This window comes from Balaenoptera ricei, chromosome 13 (assembly GCF_028023285.1).
Source record: "Balaenoptera ricei isolate mBalRic1 chromosome 13, mBalRic1.hap2, whole genome shotgun sequence".
NCBI classification, from domain to species: domain Eukaryota; kingdom Metazoa; phylum Chordata; class Mammalia; order Artiodactyla; family Balaenopteridae; genus Balaenoptera; species Balaenoptera ricei.
The window spans coordinates 96,877,370-96,897,109 of NC_082651.1; the positions used below are offsets into that span (position 1 = coordinate 96,877,370).

At 45.2% G+C, this 19,740-nt stretch overlaps 1 protein-coding gene across 2 annotated transcripts in view; it reads left to right on the plus strand.

The window, feature by feature from the left end:
• The first annotated feature begins 2,413 nt into the window (after positions 1-2,413).
• MBOAT2 (membrane bound O-acyltransferase domain containing 2) overlaps positions 2,414-19,740 on the plus strand; it is a 121,729-nt gene continuing 104,402 nt past the window's right edge. Inside the window, exon 1 of one of the 2 annotated variants that reach the window (XM_059942263.1) lies at positions 2,414-2,578. In XM_059942263.1, the coding sequence (XP_059798246.1) occupies positions 2,504-2,578 (75 nt within the window). In that variant the 5' untranslated portion in view covers positions 2,414-2,503. The remainder of the gene's footprint in view (positions 2,579-19,740) is intronic. The other variant, XM_059942264.1, reaches the window with a different exon arrangement.

A 19,740-nucleotide genomic window follows, 5' to 3' on the forward strand; every position in this document is an offset into this window, starting at 1 on the left:
TTAATATGAGAAAAATAGTTTCCATTTTCAGAATCACATTACATTTCTTGGATGGTAATTAATATTTCTTCAGTCTTACCATATACAAAGCACAGTTCTGAGTTCTTCACTTAGGTAAGCTTTTATAACCTCATAACTCAGAGTTGGTGCTATTATTATGCTCATTCTTACACATGAGGAAACTTGAGGCTTAGCAAGGTTAAGTAACTTGCCCAAGATCTGGTAGCTAATAAAAGGCAGAGACAGCCGAAAATCTAGGTCTGTGTGACTCCAAAATCTAAGTTATTAATACTACACTATATTTTACCTACACCTTTACAGCTCTGACACAGCTAAATTTTCCAGATGGCTAATATCCTCCCCATTGTAGACATTAATTTCATGTGGTTACCCCAAATAGAGAACTGTTCTGTCAAGTCCTACTAAAACAAAAATTCAGTCTAAGCAAACTCCTTTTCATAGACATTATTTGTTCTAGACCTGAGATTGTATCTTTATGCTACTTTAGGTTGCAGTATGTTCCCAACACTCACTTTATAAGTTTTTAAAATGGTATTTCAAGTTTTCCTTCAGTTTGTATGCTCAGCCTCCTGCATGCTTTCTCTACACTTCTCCAAAGTGGAGGAAAGGAAAAAAATTTTTTTCTGAGATTAATAGAGGGCTCCAGATTTGGGGGATAATATGTTTGAATGAGCAGCCCATTGAGCAGGTTCGGTCTCTAATTGATTACAACTCCCTTTGAATCACTGCCCCAAGGAGAATGAAGGTCCTGGCTTTTTGATTCTTCCTTCTATCCCTCATTCAGTTTGGTTGTTAGGATTAAGTTAACCAAACAAAGAAAGTTGGGCAGGAAGGAACTGAACCAATCAGTTCAACCACCTCCTTTTCAGAGAGACAACTAAGCTCCAGGAGAGTGATTTACTGAAGCTCATGTATATAAATCTGTGCTGTCTCATCATCCAAGACTCTACAGTAGTTATCAAGTAAATGGCACACCTGACAGCTGATGAAAATTTCTGGACTGGGTTTAAGTGTGAGGAAGAAGAGGGCCTAGCAGTTAAGAAAAACTCTGAAGGCACGTATCTTGGATCCCAATCCTGTCTCTGTTTATTAGCTGTGCTCTCTTGGGCAAGTTACTTCTCTGTGACTCAGTTTCTTTGGTTGAGGGTGGTAGCTGTACCACCCTCATGTGGTTGGTGTGGGGATTAAATGATTTATTATACTTTTAACGCAGCAATTAAAGCATGCGGTTGAACTCTCATTAACCATTAGTTATTTCTACCAAAAATTTCACACTCTTAACTCCTTGAATTTTGAGCTCTCCTGATGCTCTCCTCCAGCATTCCTCCTCGTCTGAAATCTTCTCCACAAAGTCGACGCTTGCATTTTCAAGGAACTCAAATGGCTTATTTTCACGGAGTTCCGACAAATAGATGTGACATACACATAACACACACACCACCACACACCAAAGGTACGTGGAAACAGCACAATGGAAGAGTCTGGAGGAGCTGGCGACTCAGGGGTGACGAAATGCTGAGAAAGAGCCTTCGCTCTGAGGAAGACGGCAGAGGCCGGGCAGGTAAGGACACACACACACACACACACACACACACACACACACACACACACACGCCGCAGGCACAGGTGAGAAGTGCCTCCCTCCCTGGGGCGGGGCGCCATCGCGGCGTCGAACTGGACCGGTCGCAGCCCGCCAGGCCCAGGTGGGCTTCAGGGTGACCGAAAGGCACACACAACCGGCACTGGACTCAAGTTTGCGCTTTTCCACAGCAATCCTGAAGACAAAGGGACTTCTTATCTAGGTCACATTTTGGTTTGTTGCCCTCCTCCTCCGGGCCCCCAGCTTTGTTCCCAACTTCCCCCAGCGCTGGCTCGACGGCGCCCCGCACGTCGCCCGTTCTTCTGGCAGCCAACCCGTTCCCCTTTGTCGTCCACCGTTCCTCCTAGAGAGGGGTGGGCTGGCCGCCGACCTCGGGCACGGACGAGGAATAATGGGATGAGGAGGCGGAGAGCTCCCCGCTGGCACCAGAGAGCGATCCCCGCGAGCCGCCCGCCCACAGCGGCCAGACAGCCCCTCGTCCCCCGGGCCGGGGCCTGGGATGGGGGCGGAGCGCGGCCGGCGCCCTCTGATTGGCTGCGGGCGTCGGGGCGCCGCTCCGCGATTGGGCCGCGGGGCTGTCTGGCGCGAGGGCGCGCGTGGTGGGGAGGGGGCGGCTGGAAGCTGCTGGAAGTCAGGGGGCGGGGCGGGCGCGGGCAATCGGGGGCGCGGGCGGGGACGCGGGGACGCGGGGGCGCGGCGGGGGCGCGGGGGCGCGGAAGGAGGGCCGAGCGGGTCACCGCCCCCGGCCCCTCCCCGGCCCCGCCCCGCGCGCTCCGACCGCGGGCGGCCAGGGGGCAGGCGCGCCGGTCGCTTCCCCGTCCTCGGCGTCGCCCGGCTCAGTCGCGGGCGAGCGGCGCGGGCGGCCGGAGCGCCAGGCAGGCCATGGCCACCACCAGCACCACGGGCTCCACCCTGCTGCAGCCCCTCAGCAACGCCGTGCAGCTGCCCATCGACCAGGTACCCGAGGCGGCCCCGCTGGCACCGCGCCCTCGCCGCCCCCTCCGCGGCCGTGTGCCATCCGCGCGGGACCCGGGACCCGGGGCGCGGGCTGGGGCGGGGGCGAAGGGAGGAGGCGACCAGCTTGTTATTGTCCGCCTGGCGCCCGCTGCCCCCCCCCACCCAGCTGCCCACCCAGCCCCCACCCCGCCCGGGCAGCCCGGGGGGGCTCCGGGCACCGACGTGCGCGCGTGCATGCTTGGCCCTGCTCCTTGCCACAGCAGCGCCCGACCCGGGGCGTGCGTGCACCGCGTAGTCGGCGATCGGAGTCCCGAAGCCGGTTCCAGGGCGTGTGGGCACGGGTGTAGACAGTGCGTGGAAAGGCTGTGCTTTGGGGGAGCCGGGGTGTCTGTGCCCTGCGCGCGTGGCACCCGATACTCCACGGGGAAAGGATGGACGTGCCTAGGTGGAGGGTGCGCTGGACACGACGTGTGTGGCGTGGAGGAGGCCAGCTCAGGGGTCGGCGACCGGCTCTTTGGGACAGTTTGCGTGGAAGTGCGGCGTATTCAAGAGAGAGAGGCAACAGTTTGGGGCAAGGCAGGCAGGGGTTAGGAAGAAAAGGCAAAGTGAGTTAATGATCCCAGGGTGTCTAGCGGAGAAAGTGGCAACCTTGTAGATGGAAACACCTCCGCCCCCGCCCCCCCCAAAAAAGCATTTGACACAGTATAGGGAAGAGTGACCTTTAAGTCCTCACTTTGAGTTTGCATGAAGGGCCTAAGGGTTACTGAGATATAAACAGGATTGTGTGGGAAAAGCAGCGCCATTTTTATTCAGAAAAGAAAGTTTGGGAGTATTTGTCAGAGTGACATTTAGGGTAGTTGGTGGGGCAGAGATAATTGCTTTAGCCCCAGGCTAGAGGTAGTGCACTGAAAATTTTGCTTAAAATTATTTCAAGTGGACTTGATCTAGAAGTGTTTGCACTTTCCAAGGGATCCGGGTTCACTGTCCTCCCGAATGTGTTGCTGTCATTGATGTCATCAGGGATTTCATTTATAATACTGGATTCCTCTGTGTCCAGACTCCGTTTCATAGCAGCAAGACGGGAAACGACCCCTGTGTCTAACGTTATGACACTAAGTGCTTTGTGCTTCAGTGTTTTAAAAAGTAAAATAAAAGTATGTTCAATGAGTATAAAAAAATTCTACCTCTGTTCAGATCTGAATTCCTTACTTATAGCTCAGTAATAGCTGTTGGTTCTTAGTAAATACCTATCCCCCATACATCTTGAACTACAGTTATAATGTGAATCTTGTTAACAGATTAAAGTGCCACTAGTGAAATTAATCGCATACTATAAGAAAGTAGTCTTCTCTGTTTATTAATAAACTGATCAGAACTTATGGTTTTTCGTCTTCTCAGCCCTGTGGAGAATTCTCACTTTTCTGAAGTGAAGCACAGTGTATGGCCTTTTAGTGTATTACAACCCTCCTTGACTTAAGTAGGTTGCTGCCAGGGTATCAGCAAATGCAGGGTAGGTATCTGTTTAAAAATTGTTTTCCCAATGAGAGCAAGAGAGATAGGCCTATAGCTTTTCACTTATTTTAGGGAACAAGATTATGCTCTCTTTCTCCCTCTTTCTCTCTGTTTCATTTTCTCTCTCCCTATCACGATGAAATATTTTCTCTACTGTGCTCATGCCTTCTAATTTATATAATGCCTGTGCCTTTAAAAGTGATTTAATATAATAACCTCATTTAAAAATCTCAGCAATCCAGAGCAAGTTCTTTTTAGTGCTGACGTAAGCAGGAGAATCAAGGGAAGGGGACAGGACTTAAAATTTTGACTTTCCTCCTTTATTATCTACAGATTTTGATTTGGTACCTTGGACACCTTTGTTCTCTTGAGACCATTCTGAATTTGCATAGCCACTTGTATTTTGGGTTGTTTTCTCTTAGCAAGTCTTAAGACTATTGGATTAATACCACACAAGCCTTAACTTTTTATGATAATAATAAACTGTTTCTCTGAAGTACCAAAGAATTGACTTTTTTGCTGATAAAGCACTTGGAATAACTGAAAACTCATTTAGTAAAATTGGATGAATAAGTAGTCACTGAGCCATTATTTTGAAGTTGAGCAAAATAGAAATGAATTTTGGTAACATGTAAATAACTGGGTCCCAGTTGAGAGAAAGCCTAAGAATTAGTTGTAATCAAATAGTGTGATTCAACAGGAAAAAGACAAATCAGGAAATGAAAAGTGTAAAAATATAACTTGTTAGTGTGTTAACTTGGTATGCACTAATTGACAGTGTTTTGAAAATTTAGGAAATTATAAAAGCAGTTATTTGATGTCAGAGGAAGAGAAGGACCTTAGAGCCAGAAAGTAGTTAAACTTTTTTACTAGAGTGAGTGCGGAATTCATGAAATGATAGAAAGTACTGGTATGTATGGAATAGAAGAATGCAGGTTGCAGGGTCAGGTAGGAGAGAAAGGAAGAAATATGTTGCAGTAAAGACCAGGCAAGGAACAGGGACAAAAGATCTTGCCTGCCTTAGGCTCCTGGATTCTTTCATCTTTTCTGAGAATTCTGGAGTGACCTTGAGGTAACCGTAGTATTTGTTCAGTAGGTCTTACATTTAAATAAAAATATAAAATCTGGTATTTAGTGAGGTTCGATGATGCTTTAAGATGGGAAGTGTTTAGTATCTGATGTTTCCCCTTTCTAGGCCTTGCATTCCAGGTGACTTTATTTCTAGAGCGGTTAGTTATCATTAAAGGAATATCTGGGGGGATTTGGACTGAGGGAGAGACAAGGGCCAAACGTGCTATCGAGAAGACATCAGGTGTCATTGAACAGAATCGTATTCTTTATTAGTTGGCTATGTGGTGACTTTTTTAAAAACTCCAACATGAATACCAAACAAGGGAGAATAATTGTGTCCAGATCAACCTATTATTTTTAAGAGTTTTTTTTGTTTTTATTTTTTAACCTGAATATATATGTTCTATTGCATTTGACTTACCTCACTTCTGAGTTATCAGACTGAGGGGCTCTCTAGCCCTCTTCTTCCTCCCTCTCTTTACCCTTCCTTTCCTTTCCGTTTAAACCATTTTTCTTTCCTTATTTCCCTTGATGCTGTAATTACTATGAAATTGGAGTAAGATTCCCTGGTGACGTGATGTCCAGGATGGCATACTTGGCCGACAGCCAGTGAGGGATGAGACTGACCTCATCGAACAGTCCTGTTTGGGGACAGGGTCCTTGTTTTAGAGATGACGTGCTGAACTTTTTGGGGCGGGGAGAGGGGGCAAGAGGGAGACTCGAGATATTCGGAAAGGTTTGGGGGAGGGAGGAAGAAGGACCAGCTGTTGTAACCAATCCTGCCAAGTCAGGTAATAGTTATCACGGGTAACATCGTACAGTTTTCAAACCTCTTCCACATGCGTTATATTATTTTCCTGCGTCCTCACAACACCTTATGAAGTCAGATAAAATTCACGTCCTGAAGTGTGTTAGCTTCAGGTACGTATGTACGTATGGTATTAAGCATTTGAGTCAAAGGTCCATTTCAATTTCTATTCTGAACACGTGGCAAATCATTTTGACAGATCCATGTTTTAGATGCAGGTTGCCAGTGTGTTTTTGGAGGACGGGGTGGAGAGGAAGGGCTTTCCCAACACGCAAGTGCTGGTGGTGACGGCTGGAGTGGGGAAAGCCATGTGTGTACAGGGGGAGAATCCTCGTTTCCTTCTTTTTGGTCATTTCGTTGATTGACGGGTTGCTGTATATTCTCCCCCGCCCCATGCCATGTAAACAACCAATGAAGTGAAATAGTATATTAGGGAAAAGAATAGTTTAGAACATTAACTGCCTTAATCCTCTGACGATTCTGTGCTGTGATGAACCCCATTTTATAGATGAAGAAATAAATGACGTTCTCAGTTTTGAGCCTTTTGAAGATGCTGAATTTTAGGAGAAGAAGGTGAATGGCAACAAAACAAGCAAATCAAAGGTCTATTTTATTTTAAAGTTGCCATTTGAGTGCTTTAGGTTTTGGACATAAATATTTAACTCATTTGTCGCTCCTGTCTACTTTTACGCCCGTAATGAGCCTCAGCCTTCATCCTGAGAGCCCTGCCATACTGAGGCAATCTGCTGTGGAAGATTCCTTTTCATCAGGAAGGCATATGGGCCTGAGAATCTTGAATCTGTATTTTGGGCCCTGTCAGTTACCTAATTTTAGAAATGTCACTTTACATAAATGAGTTTCCCCCTATGTAAAATGTGTGTTGCACTTAGTTTTAAAATCCCATGATTCTGTGTTTGTTTCCTCAAGCTGCCTCAAATTCTTTTTGGACTGAGTTGGAGGGAGTATAAATATGAACTCAGGGGAGGAAAATGGACTAATAAATTTTGAAGTTGAAACCGCCTCTGTGGTTAATCTGAGGCAGTGAGGCAAAGGACCGCGTGCCCTAAACTGTAGTCCGTGTCGGTTTCCCTGTGTCTGTTTCCCTTCATCGGTAGGAAGTAGTCATGCCGTGGTGATGACTGGCTTGGAACCAGATTCTGCCAGCCTTGTGCTTGTTGGCAAATTACTGTATATTTCTTTAAGGCCCAGTTTCCTCACCTATAAAATAAAGATAATAAATAGTAGCTATTTGTAGATTATTGTGGAGATTAAAATACATAATCTATGTAAAGTACCTGGCTCCTAGTATACATCTGCTGCACGTTCCTTCCTTCTTTACAAATTATGAAATATTTGGAATTTGTCTTCTATTTTTCTTTTGGGAAGTTAACATCTGTTCACATATATTCCATTTTAAATCTCTAGGACTTCCTTTTTAGGAAGGGAAATACCAGGCTCAGGTTCAGTCCTATTCCCCACACAGTGATTAAACTAGGATTAAAATCTCGTTTTGAATTTGGAGTCAAAAGTGGTTTTTCTGCTTCCTCACTGTTCAAGAGTTCTTTGTCCCCTGCTTTAAAAATGCTTCCTGTGTTATTACTGCCTGGATAGGTACAAATAACCCTAGTCTCTGTTTACTGTGGCCCATCAGGGCTGACTTTCCAGGGAAATAATCAAAACAGCTCACACACAGCTTTGCCTGCAGTCTATTTAACAGGTGGGAGTCTACGATGATAGAACTTGGCAAGACTTCTTTAAAATACAACAAGCTGTAAACAGGGCCCCCAGCAGAGTGATCTTTTAATGATTTTACGAATGACATGGGTCCTGCTTTGGTAAATGTGTAGAGTTTGGAAAAGGGGAGGGATAGCCGATGTGTGGAAAGATAGAATTCGGATTCAGGAGATCTGAATAGGCGGCAATGATGTGCCCCCCTCCTTTGCTTATCAGAACACTCACTGTTCTTCCAAGCCCGCATCCAGTGCACCTTGCAGATGAATCTTTTCCTGAATCCCATCTGATGTGACTGCTGTTGTATTTGAACCACAGTAGCATTTTGGATTTGGCACTGTTCTGGCATTTATATTCTGCTTAATGTTGTATGTATCCGGCAGGGTGCTGGTAGGAGACAGATTGAACTAGGTAACCAAGGAGACTTTAAGAACCATTTACTAAGATATGGGCAGGTTTAGGGAAATCAGCGAGGAATAGGATGGTGTCCCAGGACCAGCTCCTCTAGGCCTGGAGGGGCCAGAGGAAGGAAGGGCAGAGCCCTAAGGGGATCAGAACCCCACGAGGGGAGCTGTGGGGGCTCCTGCCAGGAGCAGCTGTGGCCCCCAGTGAGGGACCCATCCAGCCTGCGGTGGGCTTGAGGGAGGGGGTGAGGGGAGATGAATACCCCACGCCCTCCCATCCTCTCTTTCCTGCTGGTGCCTCCTTCAGAGGGCAAGTTGATACTTTGGGGACACAGAGAGCGGGTCTGGAGGCGTGGAAATCCTGTGCAGGACATTGTGATTACTGGTATGTCCTTTACATGAGTGTTACTCATCTCTCTACGTGATGAATACAAATAAAAAACCCTTTGTCAGGCCCTTAAGGCACATCCTTATTCTGTCTCTTTCTTCGGAGTCACACGTTTTGAAAGAACAGTTGAATCTTGCTAATCTCTGCTCACTCTCACAACCATTATAATCAGACTTCTGCCTGCCACACTAATAGCCACATCCAGTGGCAAATTGTGTAATACTGATTAGTTACTTCTTGCTTAAACCTCTTCCCAGCTTCCCTGCTGCCCTTTGCAGTGCTTTTTCAAGTGTGGCTGTGAGACCACTTGTATCAAAAATCATGTGGGATTGTTGTTATATATTCCCAGGCTCTACCCAGAGCTACCCAGTGAGGGCCAGGGAACCTACATTTTTAAGCAGGTTCATTCTTACCCACCTTCTCCTACCATCAGAGGTAGAGAGCTACCTGGCCACATTTTTTTAAGGTTCTCCATATTACTAAAAGGTTATCAAAGTGTGACACATTTTTAAAATGTTTGCATTTAACCGATTAACTTGTAATCCCCAAAAGGTCATGCAGTGTAATTGTGCTATTGACAATATAGTCACAATATACGGGAAGAATAAAATTCATAAGTGCACACTAGGCAGTGTGGCCTCCAGTTTTCAGTTGAATGATGTCCTTGTCCCTTTCCAGTCCTGTCATTGTATCTCTAGTGACTGCATGTGTAACCTCATGTGTAGAAAATGTCAGAAGTCTAACTTTGGGGTCCTTCTGGGCTGAGAGGCCTGCCCTGTGAGAGGCCCTGCCCCACCCATTCTCAGGCCTGCTTACCTCTGGGAACCCCTGGCCCACAGGAGAGGCCTAGAACCTCCCGAATATGGCTGCCAGCTCCTTTTCTGTTATTCGGGCCCTGCCCCTACTTTGGCCACCCCTCACACACCCACACTCTCTCCCCAGAGGAGCAGGAAATTGCCAGAAGCCCCCATGCACGTGGCAGTGGCCGGGCTGGAAGTGCAGTCCTGGTCTGCTGCCCGAAGGACCTGCAGAACCAGTTAAGTTCCCCCAATACGTTTTCTTATCTTTTAACTCCATGCCTTTGATCAAACTATTTCCTCTGCCTGGAATCCCCTCCGCACTCCTTTGGGTCGGCAAACCCATATTTTGCGATACTCCGCTAAAGCTTATGCCTCCTGGGTGAAGCTTTTAAAGGTCTGCCCCATCCTTTCCAGTCGCGCGTCACTGCCCACGGGGCCACTGTGCGCGTCTAACGCGGGCACAGGCGGTAGGTAAGTACGTGCTGCTGCCTGAGGCTGTGGGCATCCCCGGCGGAGCCCCTTCCAGGAGCTGTTTCTCGAACCTCGGCAGCGGTTCTGCAGTGAGGCTGGCGCCGCAGAAGAAGCTGAAGAGAAGGCAGACAGGTAGTCGTCCTGCTCAACCTCTGTCCTTCGCTCTGGGCTCCCCCAGCCTCTCCTGTGTCTTCCAAGCAAAAGCCCAGCATCGCCTCGATCTGGCTCTTTCAGGAGTGGGGTAAGGGGCACATGTTGGGGGTCTTTGCCCCTTTCCACAGCTGCCTGTCAAGGGTGTGTACCCTCCTCGCTCTCGGAAGTGGTGGTCCGAGAACCCCGCTGGTTGGCGTGATCTGGCCGCCCTTGCCCTTGTCAGTCGGGGCCTCGGGGGAGTTGCCTCGGCTTTCCCTGCTCTGACGGCACCTGCAGCACGTCATTTTTTTTGCTTACTTCGCGCGCCTCCCTGCCAGGGTGTAAGTTCCTCAGGCACAGGGCCTGTCACTCAGGTTTGCCTCTCTCGCGCCCAGGACCGCCGCGGGCACGAGGGCGTCCGGAGTGAGCGGCTCGCGTGGTGAGGAGCACAGACCCGCTAAAGTTCCGCTCATCACTGATTGGCGGGGCGCTCCAGGCACTGACTGCGCTTTCCTAAGCGGCAGGTCCCTGGTCTGCATCCCGGGGCGGGTGAGGGCCCCTCCCACAGGGCTGAGGCTGGCATCAGGGGTCCTGCGGCAGAGGGCCGAGCGCACGGAGCTCAGTCCGTGCTGGGTGTTGCAGCTGCCGAGCTGCTTTTCCAGGGCTTGTGGAGGACACGGTGTGTACGTGCCTCGGGTGCATCAGGGTTTGCAGCGCCCGTTTGCCGTGATGCATCCTGCAGGCACTGGAGCGTCCGGCGTGTGCCGGACAGCGTGCTGGCCGTGCGGGATACAGAGGAGAAGGTGGCTGCGGTTTAATGCAGTGGTTCTCACACTTTTCAAGGCAGCAGCTACCAGAGGGGTTGGCCGGGCGGCCAGGCGGAGGCTCCCGGCCGGGGTGGTACCCGTGCCCAGCTTCTGAGCAGCCCTGCGCCAGGGGCTCTCGGGGATCCTTTTCCCGGGGACACTTCACTTTTCCAGCGTCCTTCATTGGCACCCACACCCTCCCCGGCTGGAAGGCTGGTCGCGGGGTCAGGACAGCAGTGGCGTCCCCTCCCTGGATGGGGTGCTGCCTTGTCTCTGGCGCTCCTTCGGCTCCCAAGCTGGCCGAGCTCCGCAGGTCGGGGTCAGGTCACTGTGACTCGGTCCCTCCGCGTGGGCACTGCCGGGCTTCCTCCTAGCTGCGCAGCCGCGAGAGTTACGGGGTGCCTCTGCTGTGAGTGTTTACGTAAAGGGCTGCACAGTACATCTCCGTGGGTTAGAAGGAAGCTGTGTAAACCTTTCTGGCTGACTTTTATTTTCCTCAGGAGGGTTACTTAAAAGGAGATGTGCAAAGCATTGAAGAATTTTGGAGGAATGTGACTGATGATTCAAAGGAAAATGGAGATAACTGTGAGAGGTACCAGTATCCCCAGCTAACGATTACACTGTCATTACACCGTTGGGTGATAAGGGGTGACTGGAAAGAGAAGCTCTATCAGCATTGTTATCAAGCTATTCAGAAAAAAAAGAAGCCTTCAGAGTGCAGAACTGTCTTTCTCCAGAAAGAACAAAGGGCTGTCCTTACAGCCCTGTGGTGGTGGGGGGGGGGCCCTGCAAGAGGGCTCTTTGCGGATATTACCCCTCCACCCCCTTGTCCCCCAGCCGGACAGTCCGGGGAAGCCTGGCTTTTGGCCGGCAGCAGGTGTCATCAAGGGATCCTCCCTGGGCGGCCTGTGTCCCTGTGGAGTGAGGAAGCCAGGGGCCAGCCCAGTTGCCAACTAGATGGACCTCCCTCTTCCGTGAACGTGTGGGCCTCTGACCAGCTTGCCTTGCTCCTGTCTTGGCATCGGACAGAGATGCCACATACTTTCTGTTTTAATCCATAGTCCCACAGAAACTTTTTTAGTTTTTAGAGGTTTTCTGTGCCAAACTAGATATCTGTAGAAGGTCAGAGTTGTAGATAATATATACTTTTAGACATATTTAAGTTACTCAGTTACATGTTATTTTAAAATAAATAGCTCCCAGCTTATACAAACAAAAAATTCTGAATCCTTTCAGTTTCTTTTTGAAGGTAGATTATAGGTAAAACTAAGCATATGAAAGACATTCAGGTGATACCTTGTTAAAACTAGAGAGAGAGGCTCTGCCTTTTTTTTTTAATGTAATTTTTATTTATTTATTTGGCTGTGTTCGGTCTTCGTCTCTGCGCGAGGGCTTTCTCCAGTTGCGGCGAGCGGGGGCCCCTCTTCATCGCGGTGCGCGGGCCTCTCACTATCGCGGCCTCTCTTGTTGTGGAGCACAGGCTCCAGACGCGCAGGCTCAGTAATTGTGGCTCACGGGCCTAGTTGCTCCGCGGCATGTGGGATCTTCCCAGACCAGGGCTCGAACCCGTGTCCCCTGCATTGGCAGGCGGACTCTCAACCACTGCGCCACCAGGGAAGCCTGAGGCTCTGCCTTTTGCAAAACCACTAGTTTCAAAACCGCTCGTCCTCTGGGTGCACAATAAATAGTGATTGAGTTCAATGTATCTAATTTAACAACATCAAATTTCAAAGATAAATGTAAAGACTTGCAGTGAAGTTCTCGAAGTTAACTGTATAGGAGGAGACTTGCCTGAGACCAGGATTAAATTTTATGAATAAACCATGGGAGTTTCTGCTTACTGTAAGGTGTTGTTACCCGATGAGGTCATGGCTTAGGTGAAGTAGTTAATGCCAACATAAATTCCAAATTCACATGTCTAGAGGTTGCCGCGCAAGGAACATGAATGGATATGAATGTAGATGCAGCCATTTTTTGAGATATGGACAGCATGACCATATGGAAATCCCATGCCCAGGCTAAAAGGAAAGCCCCCCCCCACATTTGCTGATGGTTACCAAAGCTGATTTTTCAAGGGAAGCTGGAATTCTGGATTTTTTGGTGAAAATTTGTGATTTTTAAAACTTTGGCTCAAGTTTTCTTAAGTTTTCTGTTTTTTGAGCCCAAACAACATAGCTAGACCAGATTTAGCTCATTGGCCGTCAGGAAGTAGGTAGCAGTCTCTGTTACAGTTGGTGGCGGTCATTCCAATGTGAGCAGCGCTGTGCTCTTCTGAGATGTCGGAGGAACCTTGACAGGCCCGATTATAACCACAGCAGGGCAGTCAGGGCTGCAGAAGCCTTGGGAACCATGTCATGGGATTGTTGAAGATGTAATTCTCGTATTTCATCACTTAGTAATTTCGTCCTTAAACTGGCCAGCAGGATTTCAGGTTAAATTTTGTCTGACTGTAAAACAAGTTGTCCAGACGATTAACCAAGATGGCGGAGTAGAAGGACGTGCTGTCACTCCCTCTTGCGAGAGCACCAGAATCACAACTGACTGCTGGACCATCATTGACAGGAAGACCCTGGACTTCACCAAGGAGGATACCCCACGTCCAAGGACAGAGGAGAAGCCACAGTGAGACGGTAGGAGGGGCGCAAGCAGAGTAAAATCAAACCCCGTAACTGCTGGGTGGGTGACTCACAGACTGGCGAACACTTATACCACAGAAGTCCACCCACTGGAGTAAAGGTTCTGAGCCCCACGTCAGGCTTCCCAACCTGGGGGTCAGGCAACGGGAGGAGGAATTCCTAGAGAATCAGACTTTGAAGCCTAGTGGGAGTTGGATTGCAGGACTTTGACGGGACTGGGGGAAACAGAGACCCCACTCTTGGAGGGCACACACAAAGTAATGTGTGCATCAGGACCCAGGGGAAGGAGCAGTGAGCCTGGGGGAGACTGAACCAGACCTACCTGCTGGTGTTGGGGGGTCTCCTGCAGAGGCGAGTGGTGGCTCTGTTTCACCGTGGGGATAAGGACACTGGCAGCAGAGGTTCTGGGAAGTTCTCCTTGGCGTGAGCCCTCCCAGAGTCTGCCATTAACCCCACCAAAGAGCACGGGTAGGCTCCAGTGTTGGGTTGCCTCAGGCAAAACAGCCAACAGGGAGGGAACCCAGCCCCACCCATCAACAGTCAAGTGGATTAAGGTTTTACTGAGCTCTGACCGCCACAGCAACAGGGAGGGAACCCAGCCCCACCCATCAACAGTCAAGTGGATTAAGGTTTTACTGAGCTCTGACCGCCACAGCAACAGTCAGCTCTACCCACCACCAGAGCCTCCCATCAAGCCTCTTAGATAGCCTCAACCACCAGAGGGCAGACAACAGAAGCAAGAAAAACTATAATCCTGCAGCCTGTGGACCAAAAACCACAGTTACAGAAAGATAGAGAAGATGAAAAGGCAGAGGGCTATGTACCAGATGAAGGAACAAGAAAAAACCCCAGAAAAACAACTAAATGAAGTGGAGATAGGCAACCTTCCAGAAAAAGAATTCAGAATAATGATAGTGAAGATGATCCAGGACCTTGGAATAAGAATGGAGGCAAAGATTGAGAAGATGCAAGAAATGATTAACAAAGACCTAGAAGAATTAAAGAACAAACAAACAGAGATGACCAATACAATAACTGAAATGAAAACTACACTAGAAGGAATCAATAGCAGAATAACTGAGGCAGAAGAACGGATAAGTGACCTGGAAGACAGAATGATGGAATTCACTGCTGTGGAACAGACTAAAGAAAAAAGAATGAAAAGAAATGAAGACAGCCTAAGAGACCTCTGGGATAACATTAAACGCAACAACATTCGCATTATAGGGGTCCCAGAAGGAGAAGAGAGAGAGAAAGGACCAGAGAAAATATTTGAAGAGATTATAGTCGAAAACTTCCCTAACATGGGAAAGGAAATAGCCACCCAAGTCCAGGAAGCGCAGAGAGTCCCATACAGGATAAACCCAAGGAGAAACACGCCGAGACACATAGTAATCAAAGTGGCAAAAATTAAAGACAAAGAAAAGTTATTGAAAGCAGCAAGGGAAAAACGACAAATAACATACAAGGGAACTCCCATAAGGTTAACAGCTGATTTCTCAGCAGAAACTCTGCAAGCCAGAAGGGAGTGGCATGATATACTTAAAGTGATGAAAGGGAAGAACCTACAACCAAGATTACTCTACCCGGCAAGGATCTCATTTAGATTTGATGGAGAAATCAAAAGCTTTACAGACAAGCAAAAGCTAAGAGAATTCAGCACCACCAAACCAGCTCTACAACAAATGCTAAAGGAACTTCTCTAAGTGGGAAACACAAGAGAAGAAAAGGACCTACAAAAACAAACACAAAACAATTAAGAAAATGGTCATAGGAACATACATATCGATAATTACCTTAAACGTGAATGGATTAAATGCCCCAACCAAAAGACATAGACTGGCTGAATGGATACAAAAACAAGACCCATATATATGCTGTCTACAAGAGACCCACTTTAGACCTAGGGACACATACAGACTGAAAGTGATGGGATGGAAAAAGATATTCCATGCAAATGGAAATCAAAAGAAAGCTGGAGTAGCTATACTCATATCAGATAAAACAGACTTTAAATTAAAGAATGTTACAAGAGACAAGGAAGGACACTACATAATGATCCAGGGATCAATCCAAGAAGAAGATATAACAATTATAAATATATATGCACCCAACATAGGAGCACCTCAATACATAAGGCAACTGCTAACAGCTATAAAAGAGGAAATCGACAGTAACACAATAATAGTGGGGGACTTTAACACCTCACTTACACCAATGGACAGATCATCCAAAATGAAAATAAATAAGGAAACAGAAGCTTTAAATGACACAATAGACCAGATAGATTTAATTGATATATATCGGACATTCCATCCAAAAACAGCAGATTACACGTTCTTCTCAAGTGCGCACGGAACATTCTCCAAGATAGATCACATCTTGGGTCACAAATCAAGCCTCAGTAAATTTAAGAAAATTGAAATCATATCAAGCATCTTTTCTGACCACAACGCTATGAGATTAGAAATGAATTACAGGGAAAAAAACGTAAAAAGGACAAACACATGGAGGCTAAACAATACGTTACTAAATAACCAAGAGATCACTGAAGAAATCAAAGAGGAAATCAAAAAATACCTAGAGACAAATGACAATGAAAACACGACGACCCAAAACCTATGGGATGCAGCAAAAGCAGTTCTAAGAGGGAAGTTTATAGCTATACAAGCCTACCTAAAGAAACAAGAAAAAGCTCAAGTAAACAATCTAACCTTACACTTAAAGAAACTAGAGAAAGAAGAACAAACAAAACCCAAAGTTAGCAGAAGGAAAGAAATCATAAAGATCAGAGCAGAAATAAATGAAATAGAAACAAAGAAAACAATAGCAAAGATCAATAAAACTAAAAGTTGGTTCTTTGAGAAGATAAACAAAATTGATAAACCATTAGCCAGACTCATCAAGAAAAAGAGGGAGAGGACTCAAATCAATAAAATCAGAAATGAAAAAGGAGAAGTTACAACAGACACTGCAGAAATACAAAGCATCCTAAGAGACTACTACAAGCAACTTTATGCCAATAAAATGGACAACCTGGAAGAAATGGACAAATTCTTAGAAAGGTATAACCTTCCAAGACTGAACCAGGAAGAACCAGAAAATATGAACAGACCAATCACAAGTAATGAAATTGAAACTGTGATTAAAAATCTTCCAACAAACAAAAGTCCAGGACCAGATGGCTTCACAGGTGAATTCTATCAAACATTTAGAGAAGAGCTAACACCCATCCTTCTCAAACTCTTCCAAAAAATTGCAGAGGAAGGAACACTCCCAAACTCATTCTATGAGGCCACCATCACCCTGATACCAAAACCAGACAAAGACACTACAAAAAAAGAAAATTACAGACCAATATCACTGATGAATATAGATGCAAAAATCCTCAACAAAATACTAGCAAACAGAATCCAACAACACATTAAAAGGATCATACACCACGATCAAGTGGGATTTATCCCAGGGATGCAAGGATTCTTCAATATACGCAAATCAATCAATGTGATACACCATATTAACAAATTGAAGAATAAAAACCATATGATCATCTCAATAGATGCAGAAAAAGCTTTTGACAAAATTCAACACCCATTTCTGATAAAAACTCTCCAGAAAGTGGGCATAGAGGGAACCTACCTCAACATAATAAAGGCCATATATGACAAACCCACAGCAAACATCATTCTCAATGGTGAAAAACTGAAAGCATTTCCTCTAAGATCAGGAACGAGACAAGGATGTCCACTCTCACCACTATTATTCAACATAGTTTTGGAAGTCCTAGCCACGGCAATCAGAGAAGAAAAAGAAATAAAAGGAATACAAATTGGAAAAGAAGAAATAAAACTGTCACTGTTTGCGGATGACATGATACTATACATAGAGAATCCTAAAACTGCCACCAGAAAACTGCTAGAGCTAATTAATGAATATGGTAAAGTTGCAGGATACAAAATTAATGCACAGAAATCTCTTGCATTCCTATACACTAATGATGAAAAATCTGAAAGAGAAATTATGGAAACACTCCCATTTACCATTGCAACAAAAAGAATAAAATACCTAGGAATAAACCTACCTAGGGAGACAAAAGACCTGTATGCAGAAAACTATAAGACACTGATGAAAGAAATTAAAGATGATACCAACAGATGGAGAGATATACCATGTTCTTGGATTGGAAGAATCAACATTGTGAAAATGAGTATACTACCCAAAGCAATCTACAGATTCAATGCAATCCCTATCAAATTACCAATGGCATTTTTTACGGAGCTAGAACAAATCATCTTAAAATTTGTATGGAGACACAAAAGACCCCGAATAGGCAAAGCAGTCTTGAGGCAAAAAAATGGAGCTGGAGGAATCAGACTCCCTGACTTCAGACTATACTACAAAGCTACAGTAATCAAGACAATATGGTACTGGCACAAAAACAGAAACATAGATCAATGGAACAAGATAGAAAGCCCAGAGATTAACCCACGCACCTATGGTCAACTAATCTATGACAAAGGAGGCAAAGATATACAATGGAGAAAAGACAGTCTCTTCAATAAGTGGTGCTGGGAAAACTGGACAGCTACATGTAAAAGAATGAAATTAGAATACTCCCTAACACCATACACAAAAATAAACTCAAAATGGATTAGAGACCTAAATATAAGAGTGGACACTATAAAACTCTTAGAGGAAAACATAGGAAGAACACTCTTTGACATAAATCACAGCAAGATCTTTTTTGATCCACCTCCTAGAGTAATGGAAATAAAAACAAAAATAAACAAATGGGACCTAATGAAACTTCAAAGCTTTTGCACAGCAAAGGAAACCATAAACAAGACGAAAAGACAACCCTCAGAATGGGAGAAAATATTTGCAAATGAATCAACGGACAAAGGATTAATCTCCAAAATATATAAACAGCTCATTCAGCTCAATATCAAAGAAACAAACACCCCAATCCAAAAATGGGCAGAAGACCTAAATAGACATTTCTCCAAAGAAGACATGCAGATGGCCACGAAGCACATGAAAAGCTGCTCAACATCACTAATTATTAGAGAAATGCAAATCAAAACTACAATGAGGTATCACCTCACTCCTGTTAGAATGGGCATCATCAGAAAATCTACAAACAACAAATGCTGGAGAGGGTGTGGTGAAAAGGGAACCCTCTTGCACTGTTGGTGGGAATGTAAATTGATACAGCCACTATGGAGAACAATATGGAGGTTCCTTAAAAAACTAAAAATAGAATTACCATATGACCCAGCAATCCCACTACTGGGCATATACCCAGAGAAAACCGTAATTCAAAAAGACACATGCACCCGAATGTTCATTGCAGCACTATTTACAATAGCCAGGTCATGGAAGCAACCTAAATGCCCATCAACAGACGAATGGATAAAGAAGATGTGGTACATATATACAATGGAATATTACTCAGCCATAAAAAGGAACGAAATTGAGTCATTTGTTGAGACGTGGATGGATCTAGAGACTGTCATACAGAGTGAAGTAAGTCAGAAAGAGAAAAACAAATATCGTATATTAATGCATGTATGCGGAACCTAGAAAAATGGTACAGATGAGCCAGTTTGCAGGGCAGAAGTTGAGACACAGATGTAGAGAATGGACATATGGACACCAAGGGGGGAAAACTGCGGTGGGGTGGGGATGGTGGTGTGCTGAATTGGGCGATTGGGATTGACATGTATACACTGATGTGTATAAAACTGATGCCTAATAAGAACCTGCAGTATAAAAAAACAAACAAAACAACTAATACTAAACTTTCATTGGGTTATTTGTATGGAAACATGTTAATATAAATGTTTCAGACATTACATGAAATTTCTAAAAATCTTATATTTGTATTTGTATGGAAATATGTATGGAAATATGTTAATATAAATGTTTCAGACATTACATGAAATTTCTAAAAATCATATTTGTATTTGTATGGAAATATGTATGGAAATATGTTAATATAAATGTTTCAGACATTACATGAAATTTCTAAAAATCTTATATTTGTACTTGTATGGAAATATGTATGGAAATATGTTAATATAAATGTTTCAGACATTACATGAAATTTCTAAAAATCTTATATGTTCTGGTATAATGTTATAAGTAATAATCCTATTTATTACTTTAAAATGTATATCTCAGAAATAACTAATTTTCTTGTCAACTGCATTATTATGAACTGTCATCAAATCTTTAACCGTGGTCATTTTTAAGTCTTTTGTCATTTACAGACAGTTCTGGGTGTACTCTGATGATTTTGCAAATATGTTCCTATAAAAGGGTTTCATCTTCAAGAAATACATGGAAAAGACTCTGACAAGTACAGGTTTCTGGTAACGGACTGTACTGCTGAACTGAATGA